Source organism: Barbatula barbatula (genome assembly GCF_947034865.1).
Source record: "Barbatula barbatula genome assembly, chromosome: 20".
NCBI classification, from domain to species: Eukaryota; Metazoa; Chordata; class Actinopteri; order Cypriniformes; family Nemacheilidae; genus Barbatula; species Barbatula barbatula.
The window spans coordinates 13,129,603-13,154,343 of record NC_136783.1 but is presented as its reverse complement, the minus strand read 5'-3'; the positions used below and the strand labels follow the sequence as shown (position 1 = coordinate 13,154,343).

Sequence of the window (24,741 nt, the reverse complement as noted above, 5' to 3'; positions counted from 1 at the left end):
GCGGCAGCCATGTTTATATAGAAAAGATGGAACAGTTGTTTAAAAAGATAAAGTATGAATAATATTTACATTTGTTTAAAACATTGCATTTAAAAAGTCGCACATATAGATTGTATTAAAAGCAGTATACGATATAACACCATTCTGGTCAGATACAAATTTTACGTTAACGTTTTATTTTTCTTCACCCTTTAACCGGTACAAATACACAAAATGTCCTGTCCACGTCTAAATGGCAAAAAAATGGCCATTCAATATCCTTTGAAAAAACCCAGCTGAGATAACGTCATGTTTCGTTACCTCTGAAGCGCAACTTTTTCCTCTCAAGCATGCGGGAAATACGATTGGATAACCCAACTCACGTGTGATTTTAGCCTCCAATTAGCGCGAAGTCCGGCGTGTTCTCGCCTGCTGAAACGTCGCGAGAAAGTACGCGACCTTGAGCGTCAGTTCCATAATGGCTGAAGATCCCGGAGGAGCATTCTTTCATTTCACTCTTATTTTTATCGGGTTTTCGTTACCTCTGCTGGAAAGATGGCAGGGCACAAATCCTCGATAAACGTCCATAGACCCCCGCTGTCGTCATGCCCAAGAAAGGGAACCGAAAACGGCTGAAATTTAAAGCCGAAGATGTTTGCTCGGAGTCAGGTAGTAACTTGTTAGCAGATCAGTGCGAAGTATTAGCATAGTGTTGTTTAAGTGGGGTATATGCACTTAAATGAGCCGATTTGAGAAGTTTTTGCAAATTTAGTTTTACTTTCATTGTTCAAAAGTGTTATCAATCAACAGTAAGCTGTAACAGTAAAATGAGACAGGTTTCCACGTTTTGTTCTAATAAATGCTCATCTTTCTCGTAGTAACTGTGGCTGACTATGCCAACGCCGACCCTGCCATCGTGAAGTCGGGGAGAGTTAAAAAGGCCGTTGTCAATGCAATCGAAAAAGAAGGTATAAAAACAATTGCTTTATGGTGCGTTCCAGACAACACCCACTTCCTACTGAACTCGCCGCAACCAATCACTAGGACATCGGAGGGGGGACGGGACGTATTGATCGAACCGGACTTGGCAACAAGCGTTATTTTACGTCAACAAGATTCCGACGAGCACATATTGACTAGTATTTTTATTGATCATGCTTTGAAGTAAACCTAATGTTTAGACTGATACTATCTACATTTAAAGGGACTTAAAAAGAACTCGCTTTCAATTTAAGATTGGAGGTGGAAAATTTCAATTCTGGTTTCCCCATCTTTGACAATGTGTGAGCATCTGTCCTGCTTATAGAAATTTACGAAGGTGCTGATTTATTATCTTAAACACCTGCCTGTAATTTCCACGTGACCCTTGGAAACCTTGATTAACTACTTCAGGTGTGTTGGATAAGAGGTGAACCTTAATTTAAGAGGGTAATAAATAATACCCAGTGAGCATTTGTGGTTAAGACTATTTTCTATTAAGTATGTTGAGTTAAGAAGTTTTAACTATAATGACATTGCACAATACTGCCCACCTTAAAATGTCCTGATTTGTGTTCTGTTTTAGTGAAATTACTCTGTGGGCTTGAGGCATCCCAGGGTCCTGTGCAGGAGGTGCTGTCCTCCGCAAGCAGTGTGTGTAAGGAAGCCCCTGGTAGCAGTGATGAACTGGACTCTGAGGAAATGGATGAAATCAAAGGGTCCCGCAAAAAGAAAAGCAAAAGGCGTAAAGGTAATTGGGCCAAACTTGTTTTTTTTAATAAGTTGAATGTACCTGGATATAGACTATTTATTGACTATTTGAATATAGATGTACATTTTCACTTTTGATTCTCAGAAAATAGTGAGAGCACAGATGGAGAAGAGTATCCAGTTGATATTTGGCTTGTGCTTGCTGCATACATTCGGCCAGAGGATGTTTGCAGATTTGCTTTAATCTGCAAGAATTCTTGGATCACCACATGTACAGCTGCTTTTTGGACGCGACTCTATAAAAGGTTTAAAACTTTTTAAGCTTGTTTAGAAATGGACATGTCATAATCAAAGAGAGTCAATAATTATCTTCTAATTTTCATAGGCACTATAATATTGATACAGACCTCCCTGATCGCCTTCAGCCTGATTCACTTGGAAAGATGCATCGTCTTCGTGCCCATGTGATAAGCTCGCTTTTTCACCTATACGAACCATTTAGCTTGCGGGTTTCCAAAAACCCTCCTCTACCAGAATCTACCCCTACAACACTGCTCAATTCCAAGGTGTGTAGTCATACTTCATTTTGTAATATTTTGCTTAAACTTTGTTGTGTATTTTAAATCATTAAAATTATTTTGTTTACCTTTACAGTGTTTGTTGTTTTGGGTTAACAAAGTGTCTGGAAGTAGATCAGAGTCTATGTGGGAATTCAACTTCAAGTTTGTTAAGCTGGTATGCTAACTCTTGTGTCAGATAAAGCCCGAGTATGATTCAGATCAGTTGTTACATTGTTATTAATAAAATTGTCATTTAATATTTCTAGCCTGCCAAGGGCAAAAATGGGTGTGACCTGGGTCTTCAGCTGCCCAGGCAATATAAAGATGTTCACATTAATCCAGACTCTGACTGTTATTTGCTGCGGGTCACCACCCTCAATTTCATTTTCACTTCTGTTGTTATGGGCATGACATTAACCTTGGTGAGTAATGTTATATGACCATTCACATTTTTAGGTTTTAATTATAGTGATGATGCAAGTCAGATTGGTGTCATAATGACAATCATTCACCTTTGTGTCTTTCAGTTTACTATTAATGTGAGTACAGACATGAGGCACCACAGAGTGCGCTTGGAGTTCCAGGATTCACCTGTCATTCGAGGGAAGAAGCTGAGGGGTGACCAGGGTGTGCAGGTAGTGCTGGACCCTGTCCACAGTGTACGTCTGATGGACTGGTGGCACCCTCAGTATCCAACATCTTCATATAATTAGACGGAGTCATTCTTGTCAAACACAAAACCTTTTGCAGATGACAGTTCATGCTTGGGTCCATTTGCCAGTTAATATTACACATCTGTTGGTTTACAACAGCATAATGCATGAAATGGACTATTATGGCAAAAGCTATTTGGCGTTCCAATGTAAATATGGTATCTAAGGTCTAAAGTACTTTTGATTTGAGACCAGTCTCGTTATGTTACGCTGCCATTGACCACTATAAAACTAAAGCCTGTTTGATGTGTTAAGTATGTTGATTGATTTATATTAAAGGGCATTCATTATTCGCTCTTGACAGGCATTAGAAATTTACCATAAACCATAATTATAATTGAATGGCATTAATCATGTGGAAAAAAGCCAGTTTCTTTTCTCTAGCATACCTAGAACTCCGACCCTATTAAGAAGATTATGCTATCTGTGAAAATGTAAATCAGTAAACCCTCGGATCTGTTCAAATAAATGTAATCGTAAATATGAAGATAATTTTGAGGTCAGCTTTGGAGTGGTGTCATGTAAAAAGATATTAATTTTGAGTAGCTTTTATTTTGCTAATAGATTTAGGAGGGTATGGGTGAACAGTTTATGCGTTTAGTGCTTTGGGCCAGTTTCTGCTTTGAAATGCATGCTTGCGTTTTTAAAGTTCTGCATCTTGCATATATTGAGTGTTAGTTGTAAGTGATGTTATTTGTATTTTATTACATGTAGAAAATACTCTTTAACATTTAAAGGGGAAATCTGGCCCAGAATGGAAATCATTAATTGAAGCCATTAATTACTCACCCGCAAAGGGTTTAACATCTGTATGACCTAATTTTTTCCCAAAGATGTAAATAAAGGTTGTTTTGGGAGCTTTCTGACTTAGATTGGGAACTGAGCTGGAAAGGTTTTTAATATAGTTGTTAGTTTTCTTTGTTTGCGAACAAAAAGTATCCTTGTTGCATTATAATAATTTATACTGAACCACCGAAGTCGCGTGGTAAACTTTAGTTGTCTTTACCCACTTTCAGTGCTTTGAAGATCGGTTTTGTTGCAATCTAAGAAGGAGTCAGCAAGCTTCCAAAACTACCTTAATTTGCCTTTTTGGGAAAAATGGAGGTCATACAGATGTAAAGCTACTTGAGGGTGAGTAATTAATCAAAGAATGTTTGTTTTTGGCGTTCCCCTTTTAAATGTATTTGCTTTTTACAGTCCGATGCAGATGTCTTTGTGAAGTAAAATCTTTATTTTATTTCAAAGTCTTCAAAAGAAATGTGCTCTTTCCTTCTTTGAGGAAAATTGTTCAATACTGGCACCCAGTGGCTGTATACTAAACAACTGCTGATACCTCCACTGTACTAAATTGCAATAAAAGTTCGTTCTACTTCATGTTGCTTCAGTTCTGTTTTAACTGTTTGATCAAAAGACGTAAATGAAGTGAACATCTGTCCAAAAAACAAATCGAGGAGTGATAAAAAGAGTAAAAAAGGTCAAATTAAACTGCAGAACGTACTATAATGAAACATTAAGAGGGCTAAAGAAAAGTGATCATAGAAAGATAAATAATAGCTTTCGAAGACACCTATCAAATGTCTCTGTATAATCTTTAGCTGTAATAGTGTAATGCCAATGTGCTTTCGTCCTGTAGAAAACAATTTCCGTGCTATTTAAATACAACTGTACAGTAATGTGGCGTGAAACTACATTTCCCAAAATGCACCGTGAGCGCTGTGATTGGTCGAGCCGACTGTCACAAGTGTATACAGGTGACTGGGACTGGACTGTCACATCACAAGCAGCGCACAAAGAAAACAAATCGCAACATCACCGCGGGTATTGAGTGAGCTGTGCTGATATTATCCAGAAGTTGTAAAGGGACTCTTTGGCAGTTTCGCTCCCACACCAAGCGAAAGGGAACCGATACCAGTTTGATTCTGACACTGCACTGTGTCGAGCGGCTCATTTCCAAAATCGAGGTCCAAGTTTGTACTTTCTGACCTTCAGCGGGTAAGTGATATAGCCCATAGCGCTCAACTCTGGTGCATAAATAAGTCTGCTTGAGCTGCGTTACTGTCAAGCTATGGCAACAAATATACACACGCAGTTTTAGAAGTTAATATAATACAGAATAAATGTGTCCTTTTGTATTTGTAATGCGTGCATACTACTTTTAAAAAGTCACCCAAAACTGAAGTAGTTGCCTAACTGTAAAGAACTGTAAAGAAAATTGAATAAACGAGTTATGAAATTATTATGCACTGTCAAGTTTGCTAGCAGTGCTTTTTATGTACGTTTGGTTATTAATCTTATATTGATATTAGCATTAGATGCTGTTTAAAACGTCATGTTATGTTTATTCTATGTCAAATATATATATTGCAATTTGAACGAGCGCATGGCGCAGTGACTCCGTGTCCCTGGCGCACAGCCATATCTTTATTACGGATACCCGATATACGTTAACTCCAAATATGTTTGCGAGTTTCAACAGCGTTTGCGATTTGTATCATGTAACGAACTTTGCTGGAAAGCTAAGCGCTGCCCAAAGCCCTGCAACTTTCTCCCCTTAAAATTGTAAGCTATTTACGCATTTTGCACAAATAGTGCGCAGGATATTTTTAGTCAGCAAAGCATGGCCTGGCTGTGAATAAACTTTCTACCAGAGGCCTTGACAACTCCGGTATAACTGTACATAGCGATGCACATCAGAAAGCGCATTGTAAATTCTTGTTCACAATGTAGGCTATGTAAAGGGGAAGTAATGGGCGTATTCAATTTCACATTCGTCCATTGTTGCATCATACCATGCTGAAAAAATAACAGCAAAAAAAAACTATTATACATTGCAATGGATGGAATTAGAAATTATATTGATTTTAATGGAAATTATAATGGTCTCTAATGTGTTGACTTCATTGGTGCATGGATGTTATCTGGTGGAGGGGAAGCAATAGATCGCCATTACCTTTGACTGGTCCAAAAGCATACTACATCATAAAGAGGTTTTGTAATGGTTTTAAACATCTAATGGTTTATAGTGCGGTTTGTAATGGAAGCCTTTAGAATTTGTAGTATAAAACTCTATCATGGACCACTTTGTGAGTAACCTGGTGTAACCGTGACTCTGATGCACACTGGTGATGTAGTTCTCTGAGGCTATAGATAGCCCACAATAAAAGTCAGTACACACAGTACAGTTTGGCTACAGTCTAATCTTTCATTCAGGTTTAGTTGCGCAAGGACACAAACAATTCTGATAGGAAAACAATTCAGAGAGGAAAACTCAAGTTAATCCCTTGTTTGTTTATTATTATTTTACTTCCACTTGACATCCTAGATCACACACATTTACAAGGAAAATTATTTAAGATAGTAAGGTGCATGTTATTTATTTATGAATGAATTATCATCATTATTTTGGATAATTGTGCCCCTTTATAAACTGTTTGATGATGAAGTGATTGTAATGGAAAACGAAAAGATTGCCCTTAGCTTTCTTGACTCCCACTGAATTGGATTGGATTTTTCTGTCAAAATCTAGCCTCGATTGCTTCCTCTGTGGTTATATTTATTTTCTTCTGCTGAATCATCCTAAGGACAAAATCTCTGAAATGCCAGAAAATCAAGTTCGCCTGTAGTTCAGATCAGATATGCTGCATAAAGCTGACAGATTTATCTATCTACCGATGGTAGATGACAATGGCATGGTTTTGTCACCGACGTGGCACCACAAAAGCCACCGGTGTGTGTGACAAGGCACTAGACGACGGTTTTGTGTTTGTTTTGATACGATCGAGTGACTCGAATCAGATAAATGCAGAGAGGAGGAAAATAAGCTTAATAGAAGTTAACTCCAGAACACTCACCTCTCACCACCTGCATAAACACTCATTTGCGAGCAACAATAACCGCATCTGTCGCTGCGTGCTGGTATTTGGGTTGCCTTGGGTTCATTTCCATTACAATGTCATTAAATCGGCTGCCCTATCAGTATTTTAGTTGAACATAAACTACACTTGGGTTTGACCCCAGAATATGAGCTTTTATTTATGGTACTTAATGCAGAAACATGTAGGCGTACACAATGTATGGAATTCCTGAAATTCTTAATATACTGTATATGCTTAGATTCTAATAGAATCTAATAGAAGCGAACATTTTTTGCGCCAAATTATGCACCGACAGCCTGTCGGATAGATGCAACCCTTTCCTGTAAATGTGAAAAAAAAATGTCCTCTCTGGTTGTTTGCTGCTCTTAGGCGATACTAAAGTTGATGGAGCATGGAGAGAGAAAGAGAGAGAGAGAGAGAGAGAGAGCAGTGGGCCATGTAATGCAACAGCTGTTCTCAACAATGAATGAGTTATTACCGATGGAAAGGTAGACTGATACAGTTCTCGGTATTGATATTATGTGCTAATGCCGGGTGGACCCACAGTGGTCTTAAAGGGACAGTTCACCCCCAAAAAAGCTAATTATCATTTAATCAATTACCTACCTGTACTAATTTCTTTTTTCTAATGAACACAGAGAAAGAAATTTGGAAGAATGCTTGTAACCAAACAGTTCTCGGTCACCATTGACAACATTAGTAAAATTACAATGGTAGTAAAAAGTGCTTTCCTACATTCTTCAAAATATTTTCATTTGTGTGCAACAGAAAACAAATATTTTAAAGGCCTAGTATGGTAGTCGATAGTGGCCAAGAACTGTTTAGACCACAAGTATTCTACCAGATATCTTTCTATGTGTTCATCAGAACAAATCCATTTATACATATTTGGAACAACTTGAGGGTGAGTGAATGATGACAGAATTTTCTTTAAGGCCTTTATGCTTTAACACTAGACATAAGGCTCAACAATAAGAACATATAATATGAAATATGTATTTTTGTCGTTATGTTTTCTTTATATATTTATCTATATATTCAAGGCTAGTTACAACATTAGTATGTCAGGTAAATATTTGAACTACTTCCCTAACCAGGGTTGCAAAAAATCCTTATTTTTTAAGTCCTGTAGTCCTCTAAAAGCATAAAAACAATGCCTGATTCTACATGTTAATTTAACACAGTTATGAAGCAAATTACAGAAGTAACATTGTTCACTGATAGTTGTTTATCACTATAGGCAGAACCAGGCAGTCCTGTTCTAATGTATACAGGAGCGTAATATCCTGTTTCAGTCTCATCCACACTGTATGCATTAGCAGGGAGTGAAGAAGATACAGTGTGATCAGTGGCCACACTCACCTGAGAGTCTTTTAAAGACAGATATATATCAAACAATAATACAGTGTACAGTATATGGGGGTCATGGAAACAAACAGGGGTGTGGTGTACTCTGTGTGCTGGGGACGTGAAGGTCAGGTTGTCCAGAATGGTGCTCACTTCAGAGGCACCGTTGCAAGGTGTTCCTTTGGGCATGAACCTGGACCCTGCGGAGGCCATTCTCATGTAGAAGAGTACTTTACAGAAGTTGTGTATCCATGAAGACACCCCTATAGCAGTAAAATATTGGACGATATTTATTTTGTTTACAATTAATTATTTGATTATTGTTTAAACAAACGCAGTTCCCTATCGATACTTCACTCATACTGCGTAGCAGGACGCTATGGGAAAACTCCTTTTTCTCCGATGACTGAAGCAATTCAATAGCGCAGTGAAAACTGCACGCTCATTGGTTGGAAAAAAGTAAAACTTTAAACCAATGGTAGCGGAGCTGCCGGACCAATGGCGATGGCTATATAAGCCGACGCATCGCCGTAGGGTCCTCAGATCTCTTCTCCTTCAGCGACGACTCTTCTTCACTTCCCGAGACTGACTGACTTCGCCGTCGAGAGAGCACCTGCAGCGGATTCGGCCTCCTGCTCAGCGTCTTCGTTCAGCGGCTTCGCTTCCGGCGGATTCTGTTGCCGGCTTCGCTAGCGAGCTGTTTCGCTATTCAGCAACGGTCTTTTCCCTGCCGCTATCCGGCGACGCTAAAAAAACAATTTCTTCCCGGCGTTGTTGCAAATGCTGCGTCGTCCCTGTCACTCGTGTGGGGTCTTCCTGCACGCCGCTGACGGGCACGACGAGTGCGTCTCATGCTTGGGTCCTTCCCACGCTGAGGACGCGCTCAAAGAGACGGAATGTTCTCACTGCCAGAGTATGAGTCTCTCCTCTCTGCGCTCGCGGATAACTTTCTTTTCAGAAAGTGACTCCACCCCTCGATCCCCCCCGCCTCGGCCCGCACAGGCGTCTGTGCGAATGAAGCAGCGAGGTAGAGGAACTAAGCGAGGTAGAGGACTGTGCCTCGCCTTCTCCAGAGAGAGAGCTTTCCCCTGTTCGCTTCACCCAAACAGATCAGCGTCCGCCAGTGGCATGAACTCTCGCTAGCTCCCCGCACTTTCACAAAGTGCATGGATGCGACTCTTTCCCCTCTCAGACAGAAGGGAATCCGCATTCTGAACTACCTCGACGACTGGCTTGTTCTAGCCCAGTCGGAGGACGAGCTACGGTACCACAGATCCCTCCTCCTCAGCCATTTGAAATGCCTGGGCCTCAGGATCAACCTTGCCAAGAGTGCACTGTCCCCCAGCCAACATATATCGTTCCTGGGGGCAGTCTTCGACTCAAATTGCATGACGGCCAGAATATCGCCAGAACGAGCTCTGGCTATTCGACGGCTTGCGGCCTCATTCAGACCCGGGGTTTCATGCCCCCTCAAGGTTTTTCAGAAAATGCTGGGCCTTATGGCCTCTGCATCTCAGGTCCTCCGGATGCGCCCCCTCCAGTACGGCTGAAGCCGAGAGTTCCTCCACACGCTTGGTGTCTTGGTCGTCTACGTGTTTTGGTGAACCAAGCCTGCGTAACCGCCCTAGCCTCGTGGAAAGATCCCCTTTGGCTAGAGCAGGGTATTCCCCTGGGCTCCACGTGCAGCCGGAAAGTGGTCACGACAGACGCCTCCAACACGGGTTGGGGGGCTCTGTGCGACGGCGAACCAGCCTTCGGCCACTGGTCGAACCAGGAAAGAAGCCTCCACATCAACTACCTGGAAATGCAGGCAGTATGGTTGGCTCTTCGCTACTTCCTGCCGGTGCTAAAGGATCGCCACGTCTTAGTCCGATCAGACAGCATGACTGTGGTATCTTACATAAATCACCAGGGAGGCCTTTCCTCATTACGCCTCTTGGAATGGGCCCAGTCCAATCTGCCCTCACTGAGGGCAACTCACGTTCCAGGCAGACTGAACCTGGGGGGCAGATATGCTATCTCGGAGCAACGTTCCTTCGGACGAATGGACGCTCCACCCCATGTCGGTTCAGCGAATCTGGCAAATCTTCGGCAAGGCAGAAGTCGACCTTTTCGCCTCAGAAGACAATACTCATTGCCCAACGTACTTTTCGAAGGGCAGGGACGCCTTGGCCTACACTTGGCCCAACCTGCTCCTCTACGCTTTTCCCCTGATCGCGCTCCTACAGCAGACGATCAGGAGGATCAGGGATCAAGCGCACCGAGTGCTATTGGTAGCCCCTCTGTGGAAAAACCAGCCTTGGGTCGCAGATCTCTCTCAGCTGCTAGTAGCAGCCCCGTGGCCCATTCCCCTGAGGCGGGACCTCCTCTCTCAGGCAGGGAAAACGATATGGCACCCCCAGCCAGAGCTGTGGGCTCTACACCTTTGGCCTCTCGACGGGAGCCTACGGACCTCCCCGAGGGCGTCCTGAACACCCTATCCCAGGCTAGAGCCCTGTCCACTAGACGTCTCTATGCCCTCAAATGGTCTGTCTTCGCCTCCTGGTGTACACTACGCGGCGCTGACCTGGTGTCCTGTGACATATCGCTGATACTGTCATTCTTGCAAGAGTTGTTGGATAACGGAAACTAAAGAGCCCTCCCTTTGAGCTTCTGCTATCTGTGGACCTCCGTTCCTTAACGCTCAAGACCGCTCTGCTTCTCGCTTTAGCATCGGTGAAGCGTGTGGGTGACCTACAGGCTCTCTCTGTGAGCCCATCCTGTCTTGAATTTGGGCCTAACGACGCCAAGGTCGTCCTCAAACCAAGGCATGGCTATGTACCTAAGGTGCTCTCTACTCTGTTCAGAGCACAGGTTATTACGCTCTCTGCTCTCCCCTCCTCCGAGCGGGACCCAGAGCCTAACCTGCTTTGCCCAGTCAGCATTAAAAATCTACATTGAGCACTCCGCCCCATTCAGATGGTTGGAACAGCTCTTTGTGTGCTTCGGTGACCGCACCAGAGGGTCTTCGGTCTCGAAACATAGACTGTCAAAATGGATAGTCGAGGCTATATCGCTGGCGTACTCTTCCTTGGGTCTTCAATGTCCCACGAGAGTTAGAGCCCATTCTACTAGAGGCATTGCCTCTTCCTGGGCCTGGTCTAGCGGTGTCTCTATAGAGGATATCTGTGCGGCGGCCTGCTGGGCTTCGCTGTCCACTTTTACAAGATTCTACAGTCTGGACGTCCCGGCCCTTCAGGCCGGGGTCCTTTCTGCTTTGGATTAGGCCGCTGAGCCCTGGCTCTATAGCCACGCCAGCACCTAATATTTTTTGGGACGATTAACCGGACTAGGCCACCTACTAGCTTGGCCTTCTCCGCCTTCTCAGGGATTCCTTGTTCTACCCCGTCTCCGAGCCAAGGCTCCGAGACTAACTGTGTTTTCGTTCCATCTGTAGCACGGCGTGATTATACTGGTTCCCCATAGCGTCCTGCTACGCAGTATGAGTGAAGTATCGATAGGGAACGTACTCGGTTACTAAACGTAACCTCGGTTCCCTGAGATACGGGAACGAGTACAGCGTTCCTTGCTGTGCTACGAGCTGCATTGTCGTCGCTTCAGTCGAAGTAACCTGAGGACCCTACGGCGATGCGTCAGCTTATATAGCCGTAAGCCCCACCCTTTCTGGCGGGTACCATCGCCATTGGTCCGGCAGCTCCGCTACCATTGGTTTAAAGTTTTACTTTTTTCCAACCAATGAGCGTGCAGTTTTCACTGCGCTATTGAATTGCTTCAGTCATCGGAGAAAAAGGAGTTTTCCCATAGCGTCCTGCTACGCAGTACTCGTTCCCGTATCTCAGGGAACCGAGGTTACGTTAGTAACCGAGTACGTTTCATTTTGAAGACACTTTTGTGTGTCTTGTATAAACAATTGCGGTACTGTTTTGGGTCACCATGTCATGCCGTCTGTAAATCAGGAATGGAAGAAAAACTAGGCCCAGTTAAAAACAAATGTACAGCACGAATACAATAGAATTAACTTTTTCATATATTTGTAGAAAAATACCACAAACGTAACTATAAGGATCATGTCGCGACGAATCAAATAAATATTTTTTTTATAATGGCATCTTCAATGTGTTCCTCGCTCTTTATTACTTGTGGGAATAGTTTGTTATTTTCGCTTGAGTGACGTGAAAAACATCATGGGACGGGGAGTGTCTTCACATGTCCATACCGGTCAAACAGTACTGTAGGTGTCAGTGAGCTCCTTGTGCAAATTTTTCAACTTGCGCTGATGACACAATCGACATACGTTAACTGACTTTGTATTTAATGTACTCGCACAAAATGCTTAATTCACGTGTGGTGTGAACACAGCATAAGATGTTTTCTGTTTTTATTAAACAATATTAAGGGAGTCCCATCTAGTCGTCCATTTTAAAGTTAGTTAGTATATATTGATTTTTTTTATTTTTGCATAATTAGATTTTTGTCTATGACCCTAATTTCAGACATTTAAGCATACACCTCCAGATGAAAACCTTTTTAAGACAATTAGAAACATTTCATTCAAGTGTTCAAAACATTTAAGTGTTCAAAACATTCAAGTGTTCAAAACGACCAGTAGTGTGTATATATAAATATAAAATATACAAATAGCTTTGTTTGTGTTCATCACTAAACCGAGAGTGTGAAATGGTTCAGTCATATCTCACACAGCTAAACATGGGCACAGTTCCTTTCTTTAAACTCTGACTAAGTGCTACAAGCATGTCATCTCTCTTTCTCAACCCTTCTTTCTCGACATACGCTACACGCCAGATAGGCCAAAGGCTTGCCTAGTTGCCATACCGTAAATAAACAGCGCTGGTCCACTTTGCAGTTTTGAGAGGGTGAGCCAAAGAGGGAGTTGGAATGAATGGAAGCAGAATTCTTCAACATGACTCGCTGTTAGCACTTTGACAATTGTGAACCGTGCTCCGTCACCAATGTTCCCAATCTCCACATATCATTCCTTGTCAAAACTCTTACTTACAAAGTTATAAATGCTGCTTAGCTTTTTTTCTATTTTAGTGTCTATAACTATCCTAACATACTTGTATAATATGGAGCCTACTCATATGTAACTTTGGGATTCCCCTCTGTCAGTTTTAAGTTTAAAAACGCTGGTACCAAATAATAGAAAAGCCAGACAAGCTGGTTTAGACGTATAGTCAGAGCCTAGAAATATCTTTTGCATGCCTCTCCTGTCCATAGGCTATTGTCATGAACACAACAGTTCCTTGGTCATAAACACGGCCTCCAACACAGGAGCCAGGCATTGCAATTGCAATAGCAAAGAAAATCTGTTTTGTGTCCACGCTCCCTCTCTGCACCAAAATCATTCTGTATATACATTGTTGTCTGTTTTTAGTTTAATAAATCGCCTCGTGTACAGTATATGCACACAAGGATAGGCTTGTTTGCCAGTTGAATGTCAAGAAGCGGTTGAAATCCAGTTTTTTCTACAATCTGCATCTGAACAACTCTGTGTTTTTGTTGTATGGTTTGTTGTAAAAGCCCCCTAGTAAGAACTCTTTGGAGGAAAGGTCACTGGTGGTTTGAGTGCTTCGCAGAGGTCACACTGCCTGAATAGAAATGCATGGTGGCCAGCCTTTTATTACCCATAATGCACGATCCGAACAAAGCCATACATCACAAAAGCCGGAGAAGGGATTCTTAAATCCAGATGTAAATAAAGATGTTTTTGTGTTGATGTAAACACACTTCAACTAGACCAGGTTAATATGCAGAGGCAGGTGTACGTAAGCACACTAGCACTGTGGGTGCTTTCAACATTAGTCTGTTTGATTAAGCGGTCCACGATGGCAACACTGACATGAATTTGTGATCTGATGACAGCTGATTTTCTATTTTGGCTGCTGATGAATAAAAAGATAAGCAATAGTTTCTTTCTGAAGAAAAAGATTTGTAGTTTCAGTGCTACAGTTGGATACAAAGAATGCTCTTTTTTGCAATGTATTTTAAACTATAAGAATATAGATAAAATCCCTCTAGACTCAAAAGTTTGTGTTGTCCAAAATTAAACCGGTGTCACTGTTGTGGCTGAGACACAAACATTGTTTATTAAATTACAATTACAGTCTGTGAAATCTAGGGGCATCTAGTGCTGAGGTTGCAAACTGCAACCAACAAAATAGCTGATTCTTGGTAATAAAAACATAGTGCTTTATTATATAAGGTTTTTATACACCTCTGAAGACATAGTTATATGTATATATTATATTGCATTTCTTTCAAGCCTCCAAAAATAATACAATGGACCCTACAATTTGTAGTAACCAAACTAGTAACTTTGTATTAGCACCTATTGTACTAATGCTCTTTGTTTGAAATATCGCTTTTTGCAAGTCGCTGTGGATAAAAGCATCTGCTAAATGACTAAATGTAAATGTAAAATGGTGAAAATAAAACTTTCTGATCTCTGTCAAAGTCCGTGCAGGGTGATTCTATTATATTGTTATGATTTGATGATATTTAATTGGGATACCAATTAAGCTTGTAATTTTGCATACATTCACAGTCTTTCACACGCTACCATAGTGTGTATGCTACAGTTTCACATTATCTGGGGATTAAACTTCCGTAAATGACCACAGAAAGTTCTGCTGTATCATTCTAAATTTGTTAACTTGGTTTTGTTGTCTTGTGTTTATTCCACAACCTGCCTTTTTTATTGTCATATGCATCCTGTAGCGGTGGGAAATTCAATTACAAAACAATATTTCAAAAAGTTCTTCCATGTAAAGATCCGTCACTCAGATTATACTAGAAATGTACACTGACGATACAAATTTAAGAACTGTCAATATCAGTTCAGAAGTCTTAGCAGAAGATCTGATGTCCATCTAAATGACACACATTTCCATAATGCAGAAATCAGGTTGTTTTTCGTCTGCACATGATCTGAAGCATGGGTGGGGATAATTCAGTCATAATGCAATACTCATTTCTTGTAAGCAACATCTCGCTTCCTCTTAAATCAGACCTCCATGCTTGTGTTTGGCTGCTGTGAACCTTGAAAATGTCATCATGGTCTGTGGGACGTAATCTTGTGATGTGAATTAAAATATGTCTCTGTGAGTTAGACATATTCGATTTTGAAGTATTGATGCACAGCACAAGTTAGTGAAAATCTTACTCTAAATGAATGGCCTAGTTTCTGAAAGGTAAAGTTTACATTTAGAAGTGCACTCCACCAAGCCCATTTTATGAAAAATATGTTTTTAAATCCGTTTTAAGTAAGTATGAACTGCAAGATTTTGCCATAGGTTATGTTTTACCACCAGGGGGAGACAAACTGTCAAAGCTGTTGTATTTTTTGACACCATAGTTGCATCCTTATCCAGGGGTGCTGGAACTTCCCAAATTGTTTGTTAGCAACAGCACTCACGCTATCTCGCTTGCGCTGCAGTAGTCTTTGCTGCACATGTGACTTTACTGCTGGACCCACACCACTAAAAGAGGAAAACCAAAACATCTGCGTGCATAAAGTGTGATATTCATGTCTGAAGGTCTCTTAACATTATCATGTGAGAGATGAAGATCATATCACAGGGTTTCCACACTGGACACTCTGAAAAGATTAAAAGTGTAGTTTCCAAGTCCAAAGTGATAAAGAGATTTCCTTTAATGACTTTGCTCAAAAGAGGAAGAAAAATTGCTCCTTGTGAATGTTACCATTATTAAATTAGACAACAGTCTTTGCCAATGCAGTTTATTCTGTGCTCCTCTTTTAAATCACTTACATAATATTAATTCCGGGTTGTATGTATCTCTTTGGTTATATGAGATGTGTATACATACGTCTTCATGAGTATTTTCTGGCCCACTCGAATTAGTGACTCACCACCCCATACTCCCTGCACTCACCAGATTCAGATAAGACGGAAGAAGACTTAAGGAGCGGGATCAGGGACAATGAGGCCTCCTTGTCCCTCTCTCACGGAAGCTTGTCATTTAGGGGAAGTGGATGAGGCAATAGACAACGGAGAAGTTCAGTGGAGACTACTGTGAGGCTTCATGACTAAGGATTTCCCTGATTGTTTGGTCGCTCTCTATCTCTCTTTTTCTGTGGCTATTGGTCACGGGTGACAGCGGTATAAAAACGATGCATCAAGTTGAAGGCTCAGTATTGTGTTGTAGCACCGCTGGGTTTGGACTAGGCTGTGACTTACATGAGGTTTTGTGTGGATAACTGGACAAGTGAATAATTTGACAGGCCTTCTTCCCTTTCGCTGACCATCTGTTAATAAGGTATGGCGATTCTGTACAGGGAGGAAGATTGATGTAAACTGCAAATCGGACAAAAAAATCATTTTAAAGAAATTTTTCATTAAGTAATACTTACTTGTTGGAGGACATGGAAAGTTTTTGTTGTGTTTAAAAAGGTCAAGGATAGTAAGAAAATATTTTGTTTTATTGGACGTCACTCAATAAATCTGCTTTGCTTGCTGCATTTAGTTTCTTCTAAATCTTGTTTCAACTTTACATGGGTTTTGTATTAATTTATCAAAATCTGGAAAAAAATAGGGCACTATATACGTTATTAATATGAAGATTTTTGTTTCACTTGTGAATTGTACATATTGTTTTTTGTACCGCTGTTTCACCTGTATTTTGTTTTGCACTACATTGCTTTGTATTACTGGACGTTACATAATATTAACGTGTATTTTCCTTGCGGAAAATTACCAGTACATTTTCCATTTGCTTTGTTTTAACAGTGTAGGTCACGTTTATACTTATACTACTGTTGCCTTTGATTTGATGGTGAGAAAAGTGTTTATAAGTATATAAAGTGAACATATGAACTTAAAGATTGTCAAAGACACAAAAACAGGCTCAGATGGAATCTGTGGACTTTTTCACATTCCTGTGCTAATCTGGGGAATTCTGTGAAATGTGAATTATTTCTTTACATGGTACAATGTGCTGAACACAACAGAGAGTACTGCACTCTCACAGGTAGGTAGGCATGATTTTGTTAGACATAATATTTAATAAACACAAACATGCAAGGGACGGAAAATGCGTAAGACTTGGTGAATAATAAGTCAGGGAATGAATTTTTGTATGGGTATGCCTGAAGAAAATTATTATCAAATTTAGCCAGACTTTTCCTTTGAAAGTGTATATGTATGCATCAATTCTGAAGAGTGTATTTACATAAGGTGTGAATTTGTAAAAAAATGCACTGTATTTTCTGACACTGGCTTGGAAACAAGTTTTATTAGATGTCTCATTGTTTGGCCATGATATCAAATATACCTATAAATAGATACATTTCTAGAATGCACCTGTTGCCTTGTTACTTTGGATATCACAAACAGCACCGAATTGAAGCTCTCTGTAAGATTCTCGGTCATACTGGGACTCTTTCTGCCAGGATGACATTTATATAGTTTATTATATATATATATATATATATATATATATATTATAAAGTCTATACTGTATTGCTAATATAAACACACTAATACTGATCTCTGTTTCTCTGTCAGTTTTTCAGCCCACTCATAGACGGGCACACAGTCATGTAGAGAGCTGAGAGTCGGAGACACCCAGGTCACTTTCTGCACAAAGAGGTAATTGTGAAACATTTCTCACAGGGATACATGAATATGGGCTCAGAAAGCAGTGGAGAATACAGCATTCAGCATGTGTCTGAGCACAGCTGGGACTGTCTGTTTGGGGAATCCATGTTGTTGTTTGTATTTTTTCCTGTAAATGCTGTCGATTACATCGAGGTCAAAGTTGGGCAACTTTTTTCTGTAGGGTAGGGTGAGTAATCGGGGGCAAAGGTTGAGCAAATGACTTCAGATGTTTCATAAATATTTTAAACAAACTTTTCAGTGCAGAATGCTGTCTGTACTAAAAAAGTGATAATCTACTATATCTCAACTATTTCCGTCCAAGATTGTTTTTTGCATGTGGCACAAACAGAACTTATATTGAAGAAAAAAAGAAAAATATTGAATAGCAGCATCGTTTCTTAATAATACGCAAAAATACCCATTTATTCAGGTTCAACAAGCATAACATAGAGTAGTGATGCTGTTTGTGTTTTCTTTTGCATGAACAGAGAATATTTTGAGACTCACTGGTCAGTATAGAAGCTAGGTAAATTGGAACTTTATGTTATGCTAGCCTGACGGTGTGCCCGATTTTATCAATCATATTGACACCTGTGTACAAGGAATTCTGGAATGGCATACACTTTCTGTATCTTTTTGCAGCTTTACCATTCAGACCCTGATGTCTTTCTTTATTGTTCATAACCAATACACAGATCTGTTAGAGCAAAAGTTGCTGTGAAGTTTATTTAGATGATTGTGTGAGTTTTGGTTTGAGGTCATCTGTGTTGATGACTCAACAAGTGCTCAAGAGGCATGACCTTTCTGCACGTGTTCATTTGGCCATTTTTGGGGTTAGTCTTTAATTCATGAGACCCTAAATGTATTCAGCTTATAAAGGGCACCAATAGAAGCAACAAACAAAAAAGCAAAAATAAACATTAAACTGTTTTAAAAGCGCTCCCCTAAAAAAAACCCACCCTGAAAGTCAGATGTTGACATCTTTTGCTTATAGCAATGATTCACATTTCGCGTCTTTTGCGTTATTTTAAATGTGCGCACTTTTTCTAGGCGTGTTGGTGACAAATCGGGATGGAAATAGTTCCACCTTTCCGTGCCGGTTTAGACGCAAAATGTGAATCGCCTCTTACGGGGCTGAAAACGGCAGGACGCCAGCCGAAAACAACCACTGCAGGCCCAGCGTTCTGCCCCCAGTTGAGCATTTTTCAACCTCGGGGCGCCCGGTCGAACGCCAGTGCTGAGCACTGGAAAAAAAAGCAATAGAAATGCCTCGGTGGACACAGCCCCTTACAGAGCTTACTGCTGCTTACAAACAGACTATTTAGAATTCATTTTTAAATCTGAAAACATAGTATTACCATTCATTTGCCACTCTGATTCCACGCGCAAAACAATGCAGGCTTACTCTTGCTCAAATCCAAGGTAAATTCCCAACGTTATCACCTCTTAAATGTGTTTTTTTTAAGTAAATACATTGTTATCGGCTATAGCGCATGTGCAGGGTTCGGTACCCTGGTGTGCACCTAAGTTTGCGTGACAACTTTTACATTAGCATTTTTTCACGCAAACCGTGCTCCGTTCCAAACTAAACTGCAAGCGTGAAAGACAGCTGATAGGCACCTGAGGGGGGCCTCACCCAAAAAGCAGTCTAGGGGCCCCTGACCACTGTAATCCGCCCCTGCTGACAGTGCTTGTATTTTAATAGTATTGTTTTGTTAACTTCTCACCAATATTTATTGTGGATTCAACTACTTTCATTCCCAACTTTTTAAGTTGTAAAGGAAAAGGTTTTTTACTCTTAGCTCTGCATTTCATCTCTTTATGACCAGGGAAAGTTCATCCAAAAATGAAAAGAACATTTACTCACCCTCAGGTTGTTTCAAACCTGTATACATTTCTTTCTTCCAATGAACACAGAGAAATATATTTGGAAGAATGTTCGCAATTTTCAGTTCTGGGACATCATCCACTACCATAGTTTTGGTTTGATTGAACACATAATGAGATATTTTGAAGAATTAAGGAAAACAAAGAGTTGACTACCATTTGAATCTTCCTACTATGGTAGTCAATGATGAACTGAACCGAAAACATTTTTCAAAATATCTTTCTCTGGGTTAATCAGAACAAAGTAATTTATACAGGTATGAAATGACATGAGGGTGAGAAAATGATGACAGAATTTTCATTTTTGGATGAAGTATCCCTTTAAGGCTGTGATTCGTCAGCTTAGAATGGTCATTTACTATACTTATTATACGTGTTTTTAGGAAATGAAACGTTACGACTGGTAAGCATTTTATAATACAATGTCAGCAAAGATCAAAATGCAATGGATGATTATTTCTTTGATATAATTGTATTGTGTGTCGAGTTTCCTTGTAATGCCTGAAATCTGTTGTTTTACAAATCCAAATTTAAAGGAGAGCAGTAGCATCCGTTTCTAGATTTCGTTTTGTGTATATTTTTTTCTCTTCGCTATTCAGAAAATTGACACTTTTGATTATCTTGAAACAAAACAGGAAGTAACAGAGTTTGCTACAGTACAGACATTACAGTCTTTTCTTCTCGAAAGTTATCCTTTCCCCATCTCGCCCAACTCGACGGGTGTTAATCCCATGTGCAGCCGTGAATCCATAGAACCTGTCACAGAAGTTGACAAGTCTGAAAAGTTCACTGTGTGCTGCAGGGACTAGAATTTACATGCCGGTGGTCTGTTACCCCAAGGGAACAGAGTGTCTCTAGAATGAGGAACAGAAAGTGTGGGTGTTATTTTTGTTCCGCTTGCCTCACTAGACAGAGCGGGGGGATAAATCAGGGCGTGTAGAGGAGGCAACAGACCCCTGGCCGCCTTTCCTTTTGTAGGTTCCTGCAAGCCAGACCTACACTGTCTACTGGCGAGGTTTGATTTATATTCGCTGCTCATTTCATCCCCATAAAATCTCTTTGAGTGACAAAAACTGACCGGTTGTTTTCTCCTGTACTCATTTTATGTTTTTGAAGTTTAAAACCGTTGCTTGCGTTATAAGTGCATATGTTTTTCAGCACTGGCACTTGCACAGACAACAGTCTTGGCATCATATACTTTTTGTATTCTTTCCTATCATTTTCTGTTGCACTGTCCACATAAAGTTGCACTTAATGTTGCGGTTAAAATCACTATAGAACGTCAATGGGGACTTATTTTGAAGTGAAATTCACCTTTAATAAACACACATTCATTTCAGATTCCCCTATTATTGATTCCATAACTTGCTTTGAAAGTTGAATCTTCCATTTTTAGCTAAGCAGTGATGATACATGTTATATCACCCGTCATATGGCTGTTTACAGAAAGATTTACATTCAGTCCCGCATTACTGATGGTATGATTTTAAGGTTGTTGTTAGCATCATCCGCCACTTTTACTCTCTGCAGAGCCTTGTGTTTTGCAAATTAAATGAAATGCGTGCTATTTTTGCCTCCGTTTTTTGATGTAGAGATGCCAGGGTTTGATTTGCTACGGAGACAATGGGGCACTTTGATTTGTGGCTCTGTTGGATGTGTGTCTATCAGAGCAGTGTATGCCTGGCATTTGACAACGGGTGGAGTGGGAGAGCTCTGTAGAGGAGCAACGTCACAGATGAAGTTGGTGTGCGAACAGAGCAGCGTCAGTGTATGAGTTTTTACAGTATGTTTTATGTCACTATGTTCAGAGATCGGCCTGACCTGCTCCACTTTAAACTTTAGTAATACTATATGTAAAAAAATTGGGTGAAAAAATCATGGAGGAGGAACTTAAAGGGATCGTTCACCCCAGAATGGTTTCCCTGAAATCTCTGTTGCTAATATTCTTCCAAATATATTTATTTGTGTTTAACCGAACAAAGTTTATACAGGTTTGGAACTTTACAAAAACTAAAAAATTTTCATGGCAGATTTTTCTTTTTTGGGTGAAATCATATGGGCTCTTTAAACTCGGACCATTGCCACCCAGACCATCATAGAAACTACATCGCAACAACATACTACTATAAAAACCTGGAGCAACATAACACTCTTAGCATTGTGGCAGCGAGATTTGTTCAGGCATACAATCGAAATCACACTTTATTCTGATCTTGTTACTACTGCAGTTGTGCTACAACATCCAAATTTCTGGGGGTCCAGTTCTGAGCAGTCTATGAATTAGTCCAGCTGTGGTCCCTTTCTTTGCAAGCCAGCCTGTCCCAAAGCTCTGATCTCCTGGAACTAAGTCAACCTCTGGACACAGCCCCGGTGACAAAGCCTAAGAGTGTCCAGTGACGAGTGTGAACCACAAAGCGTGCAGTGTGTGTCCCCCCTCCACTGCTGAAATGTACACTGTGGGCTAAACACTGCTTTAGTGGCCTCTCAATTGGAGCTGCTTGGCTTATTGTACCTCTAGTACAATAAGCTTTTCTCCATAGGCAGCCCTGTGCCACGGGTTTGTGGTGTTCGCCCCCTCCCTTTGTACAGTATAGTTTGTGATGTATCCAGGCCTCAACGCACGGTGTAGATGCTGCCACAGTTCTTATACATTTACTATAAGCTGTCTTGTTTTTGATGTAACCTTTGTTAATCCATACCATGCGTTGGTGGACTCATTGTTTATATATAACATTTTTGTCACACTACGGCATTCCAAGGTACTGTTTGCATACTCAGCATGCGTTCTCAGTAAATACATCTAAATTCCACTTCCTGTTTGAATCTTTCTCAAAATACCTCTATAACAGCAAAGTCATTCTTGTTTGCATATGGCTCTTCTGTAGCACCTAGAAAAGAGGAACTCCTCTGCTTGGAGACTCCCCAGGTTAGCAGAGGACACAGGGCGTGGGTCTTTCTGTAGCGGGGCGAGAGACATGGGGTTGATGATGTTTTGGGGTGTTTCCATGTTGAAATGGCCACTCACATGAGTTGAAAAACAAAACAGCGCCTGACCCTCACATGACTTCCCCAATCACACTTATTACACGCACATCTGATATGTGTTCACAGTCTCAAGGGATAAACTGAATGACATGACAATTAGCAATTGTAATAAATGATAATGCCTAAACTAGATTTTTAGAAAGAAACTCTAGTGATAGAGCAAATCATTTTTGTTATTCTGCAATAAAAGTAATTGTAGGATCACTTAAAGGGACAGTTCACCCAATTTTTTTTAAAGTGCTCCAAAACGGTTTGCTTTCCTACATTCTTCAAAATATCTTCTTTTGTGTGCAACAGAGCAAAGATATTTATACAGTAAGTTTCCCTACTATGGTAGTCGATAGTGGCCAAAAACTGTTTGATTACAAGGATTCTTCCAAATATCTTTCTTTGTGTACTTCTTGGGTGAATTGCCCAAGGATAAAACAACACACAGAAGGGAAATCTTCACAGATTTTCTTCTCTTAAATCTCAATATTTAATATTTTATATTTAGTCTCTTTACATGGTCTACTTTTTTCAAAAATACACTCAGCATTCCTGATTTTGTTGCTTTAACTTTCATTTTATATTTAGTTGCATACAGTTAAGACCATTGAGGGGATTTTTCACTGTTAGAAAATGACACACCGTTCCATCCTCTTACATTTTGTTTTGTTCTTTATTTTAACTGCAGGGTTTCAAATGTGTTTGTTACCTTGGCAATATGTTAACCACAGTCATCAGGTTTATATTTTTAGTGTTTTACCGCTACGGGGCATTTTTATAACATGTTTTAACATAACTAGTGTTTTATTATGATAGAGAGATATGCAGCCCTGCAATTTTAATTATAATGGATACATTTACTTCCTCTAATGCACCTGTTTACTTTGCAGACCCCCTCTACCTTTCGGGCTGGACTGCACAGCAGCCCGCCCCCCGCGTCCCCCAGCCATGTCGTCGCGCATCGGCCTGCGCCTGCAGCTCATGCGGGACCAGATGCAGCAGGAGGAGCAGCGGGAGCGGGAGCGGCAGCAACAACAGGCAGCAGCCATGCATTACATGCAACAGCGCATGCCAGGCCCACCCGCGCCCTCGCCTGCCATCAGCGCACCATCTCACTTCCAGACACCCATGCAGGTGCCTGTTGAAGTTCTAAAGGTAGGCATAAATATTATCCTACATGTGTTTTTAGTAAATGTCAATAAGTGTTTTCTAACACCCCATTCCCATAAATCTCTACAAATGCAAAATGACATCTAATCATGATGTAGGTCTGTGTTCAAGGGCATCAATGATCTCACCTTTTGAATGTCTTTTCTACTCGAAAATGATAATTTGCCCCCATCTTGCCCAACCTGACAGGTGTTAATCCCATGTGCAGCCGTGAATCTGCAGAACATGTCACAGAAGTTGACACATGTCTGAAAAGTTCACTTTGTGTGCTGCAGGGACTAGAATTTACACGCCGGTGGTCTGTTACCCCAAGGGAACATTGGCACCTATCTTTCTATAGGGAAAAAGAGTGGCCAAAGTCCTGAAGTCAGTGGGACATGCATGACTGACCACAGGTTTACAGCACTGGATTACTTTTCAACCAAGATAAAAACAAAAAAATATTTGTGAAAGAATGTGGTGGAACAACGGGCAGGTAGGAGGAAACGGGCAGAATAGAGAAGCCAAATAGTGTTTCGTTTACGATAACACACAGGAAGAGAGGTGAATAGGAAAACAGGTTTTATGTTTCTGTCTGACTCTATTGATCCATTACAGGAGGCAAGCTATGTGCTTTGTCTGCATATGAAGAGTTAGTTTGCAATAACAGATAACTTTGATAAATATTCAAAAATCATGTTTTTTTATTTTTCATTCAAGTAATATAACTCAAACTGCAATGGGGTTTTGTTTTATTTTATTAAGTAATAATAACTAAAAGAAATACAGTCAACAAAATAAAACACAATAAAAACATGATTTATTTTAATGTGCTTTTGCAAATAAACTCTCCGTAAACACATGTAATGTT

The 24,741-nt window shown here is 40.5% G+C and overlaps 2 protein-coding genes across 7 annotated transcripts in view; both read left to right on the top strand.

Moving 5' to 3' along the window:
• The first annotated feature begins 428 nt into the window (after positions 1 to 428).
• tmem183a (transmembrane protein 183A) lies at positions 429 to 4,314 on the top strand. Of its 4 annotated transcripts, XM_079482939.1 has the most exons (10): positions 429 to 648; positions 858 to 947; positions 1,544 to 1,708; positions 1,814 to 1,973; positions 2,054 to 2,234; positions 2,323 to 2,403; positions 2,495 to 2,650; positions 2,756 to 2,863; positions 3,958 to 4,072; positions 4,139 to 4,314. In XM_079482939.1, the coding sequence occupies exons 1-10, from the start codon at positions 585 to 587 to the stop codon at positions 4,258 to 4,260; spliced, it is 1,242 nt and encodes a 413-aa protein (XP_079339065.1). In that variant the 5' UTR covers positions 429 to 584; the 3' UTR covers positions 4,261 to 4,314. The 4 variants fall into 4 exon arrangements, with proteins under 4 accessions (XP_079339065.1, XP_079339067.1, XP_079339066.1 ...); XM_079482940.1 differs by lacking the exons at positions 429 to 648; positions 858 to 947 and adding an exon at positions 1,385 to 1,458; XM_079482941.1 differs by lacking the exons at positions 3,958 to 4,072; positions 4,139 to 4,314 and having other exon boundaries at positions 2,756 to 3,937.
• A 403-nt stretch (positions 4,315 to 4,717) lies between these two features.
• Positions 4,718 to 24,741, top strand: part of tfeb (transcription factor EB) — a 30,046-nt gene continuing 10,022 nt past the window's right edge. The window contains exons 1-3 of one of the 3 annotated variants that reach the window (XM_079483333.1): positions 4,718 to 4,933; positions 17,709 to 17,792; positions 23,612 to 23,876. In XM_079483333.1, coding sequence (XP_079339459.1) covers positions 23,670 to 23,876 — 207 coding nt within the window. In that variant the 5' untranslated portion in view covers positions 4,718 to 4,933; positions 17,709 to 17,792; positions 23,612 to 23,669. Of the gene's footprint in view, positions 4,934 to 16,359; positions 16,462 to 17,708; positions 17,793 to 23,611; positions 23,877 to 24,741 lie in introns of those variants that run through there. The other 2 variants (XM_079483331.1, XM_079483332.1) reach the window with 2 other exon arrangements.

Coding starts and splice junctions, on each gene's coding strand:
- tmem183a (XM_079482939.1), top strand. CDS start 585: ATGCCCAAGAAAGGGAACCGAAAACGGCTGAAATTTAAAGCCGAAGAT. Junction 1,974..2,053: donor TGGACGCGACTCTATAAAAG/GTTTAAAACTTT, acceptor TAATTTTCATAG/GCACTATAATATTGATACAG. Junction 2,651..2,755: donor TGGGCATGACATTAACCTTG/GTGAGTAATGTT, acceptor TGTGTCTTTCAG/TTTACTATTAATGTGAGTAC.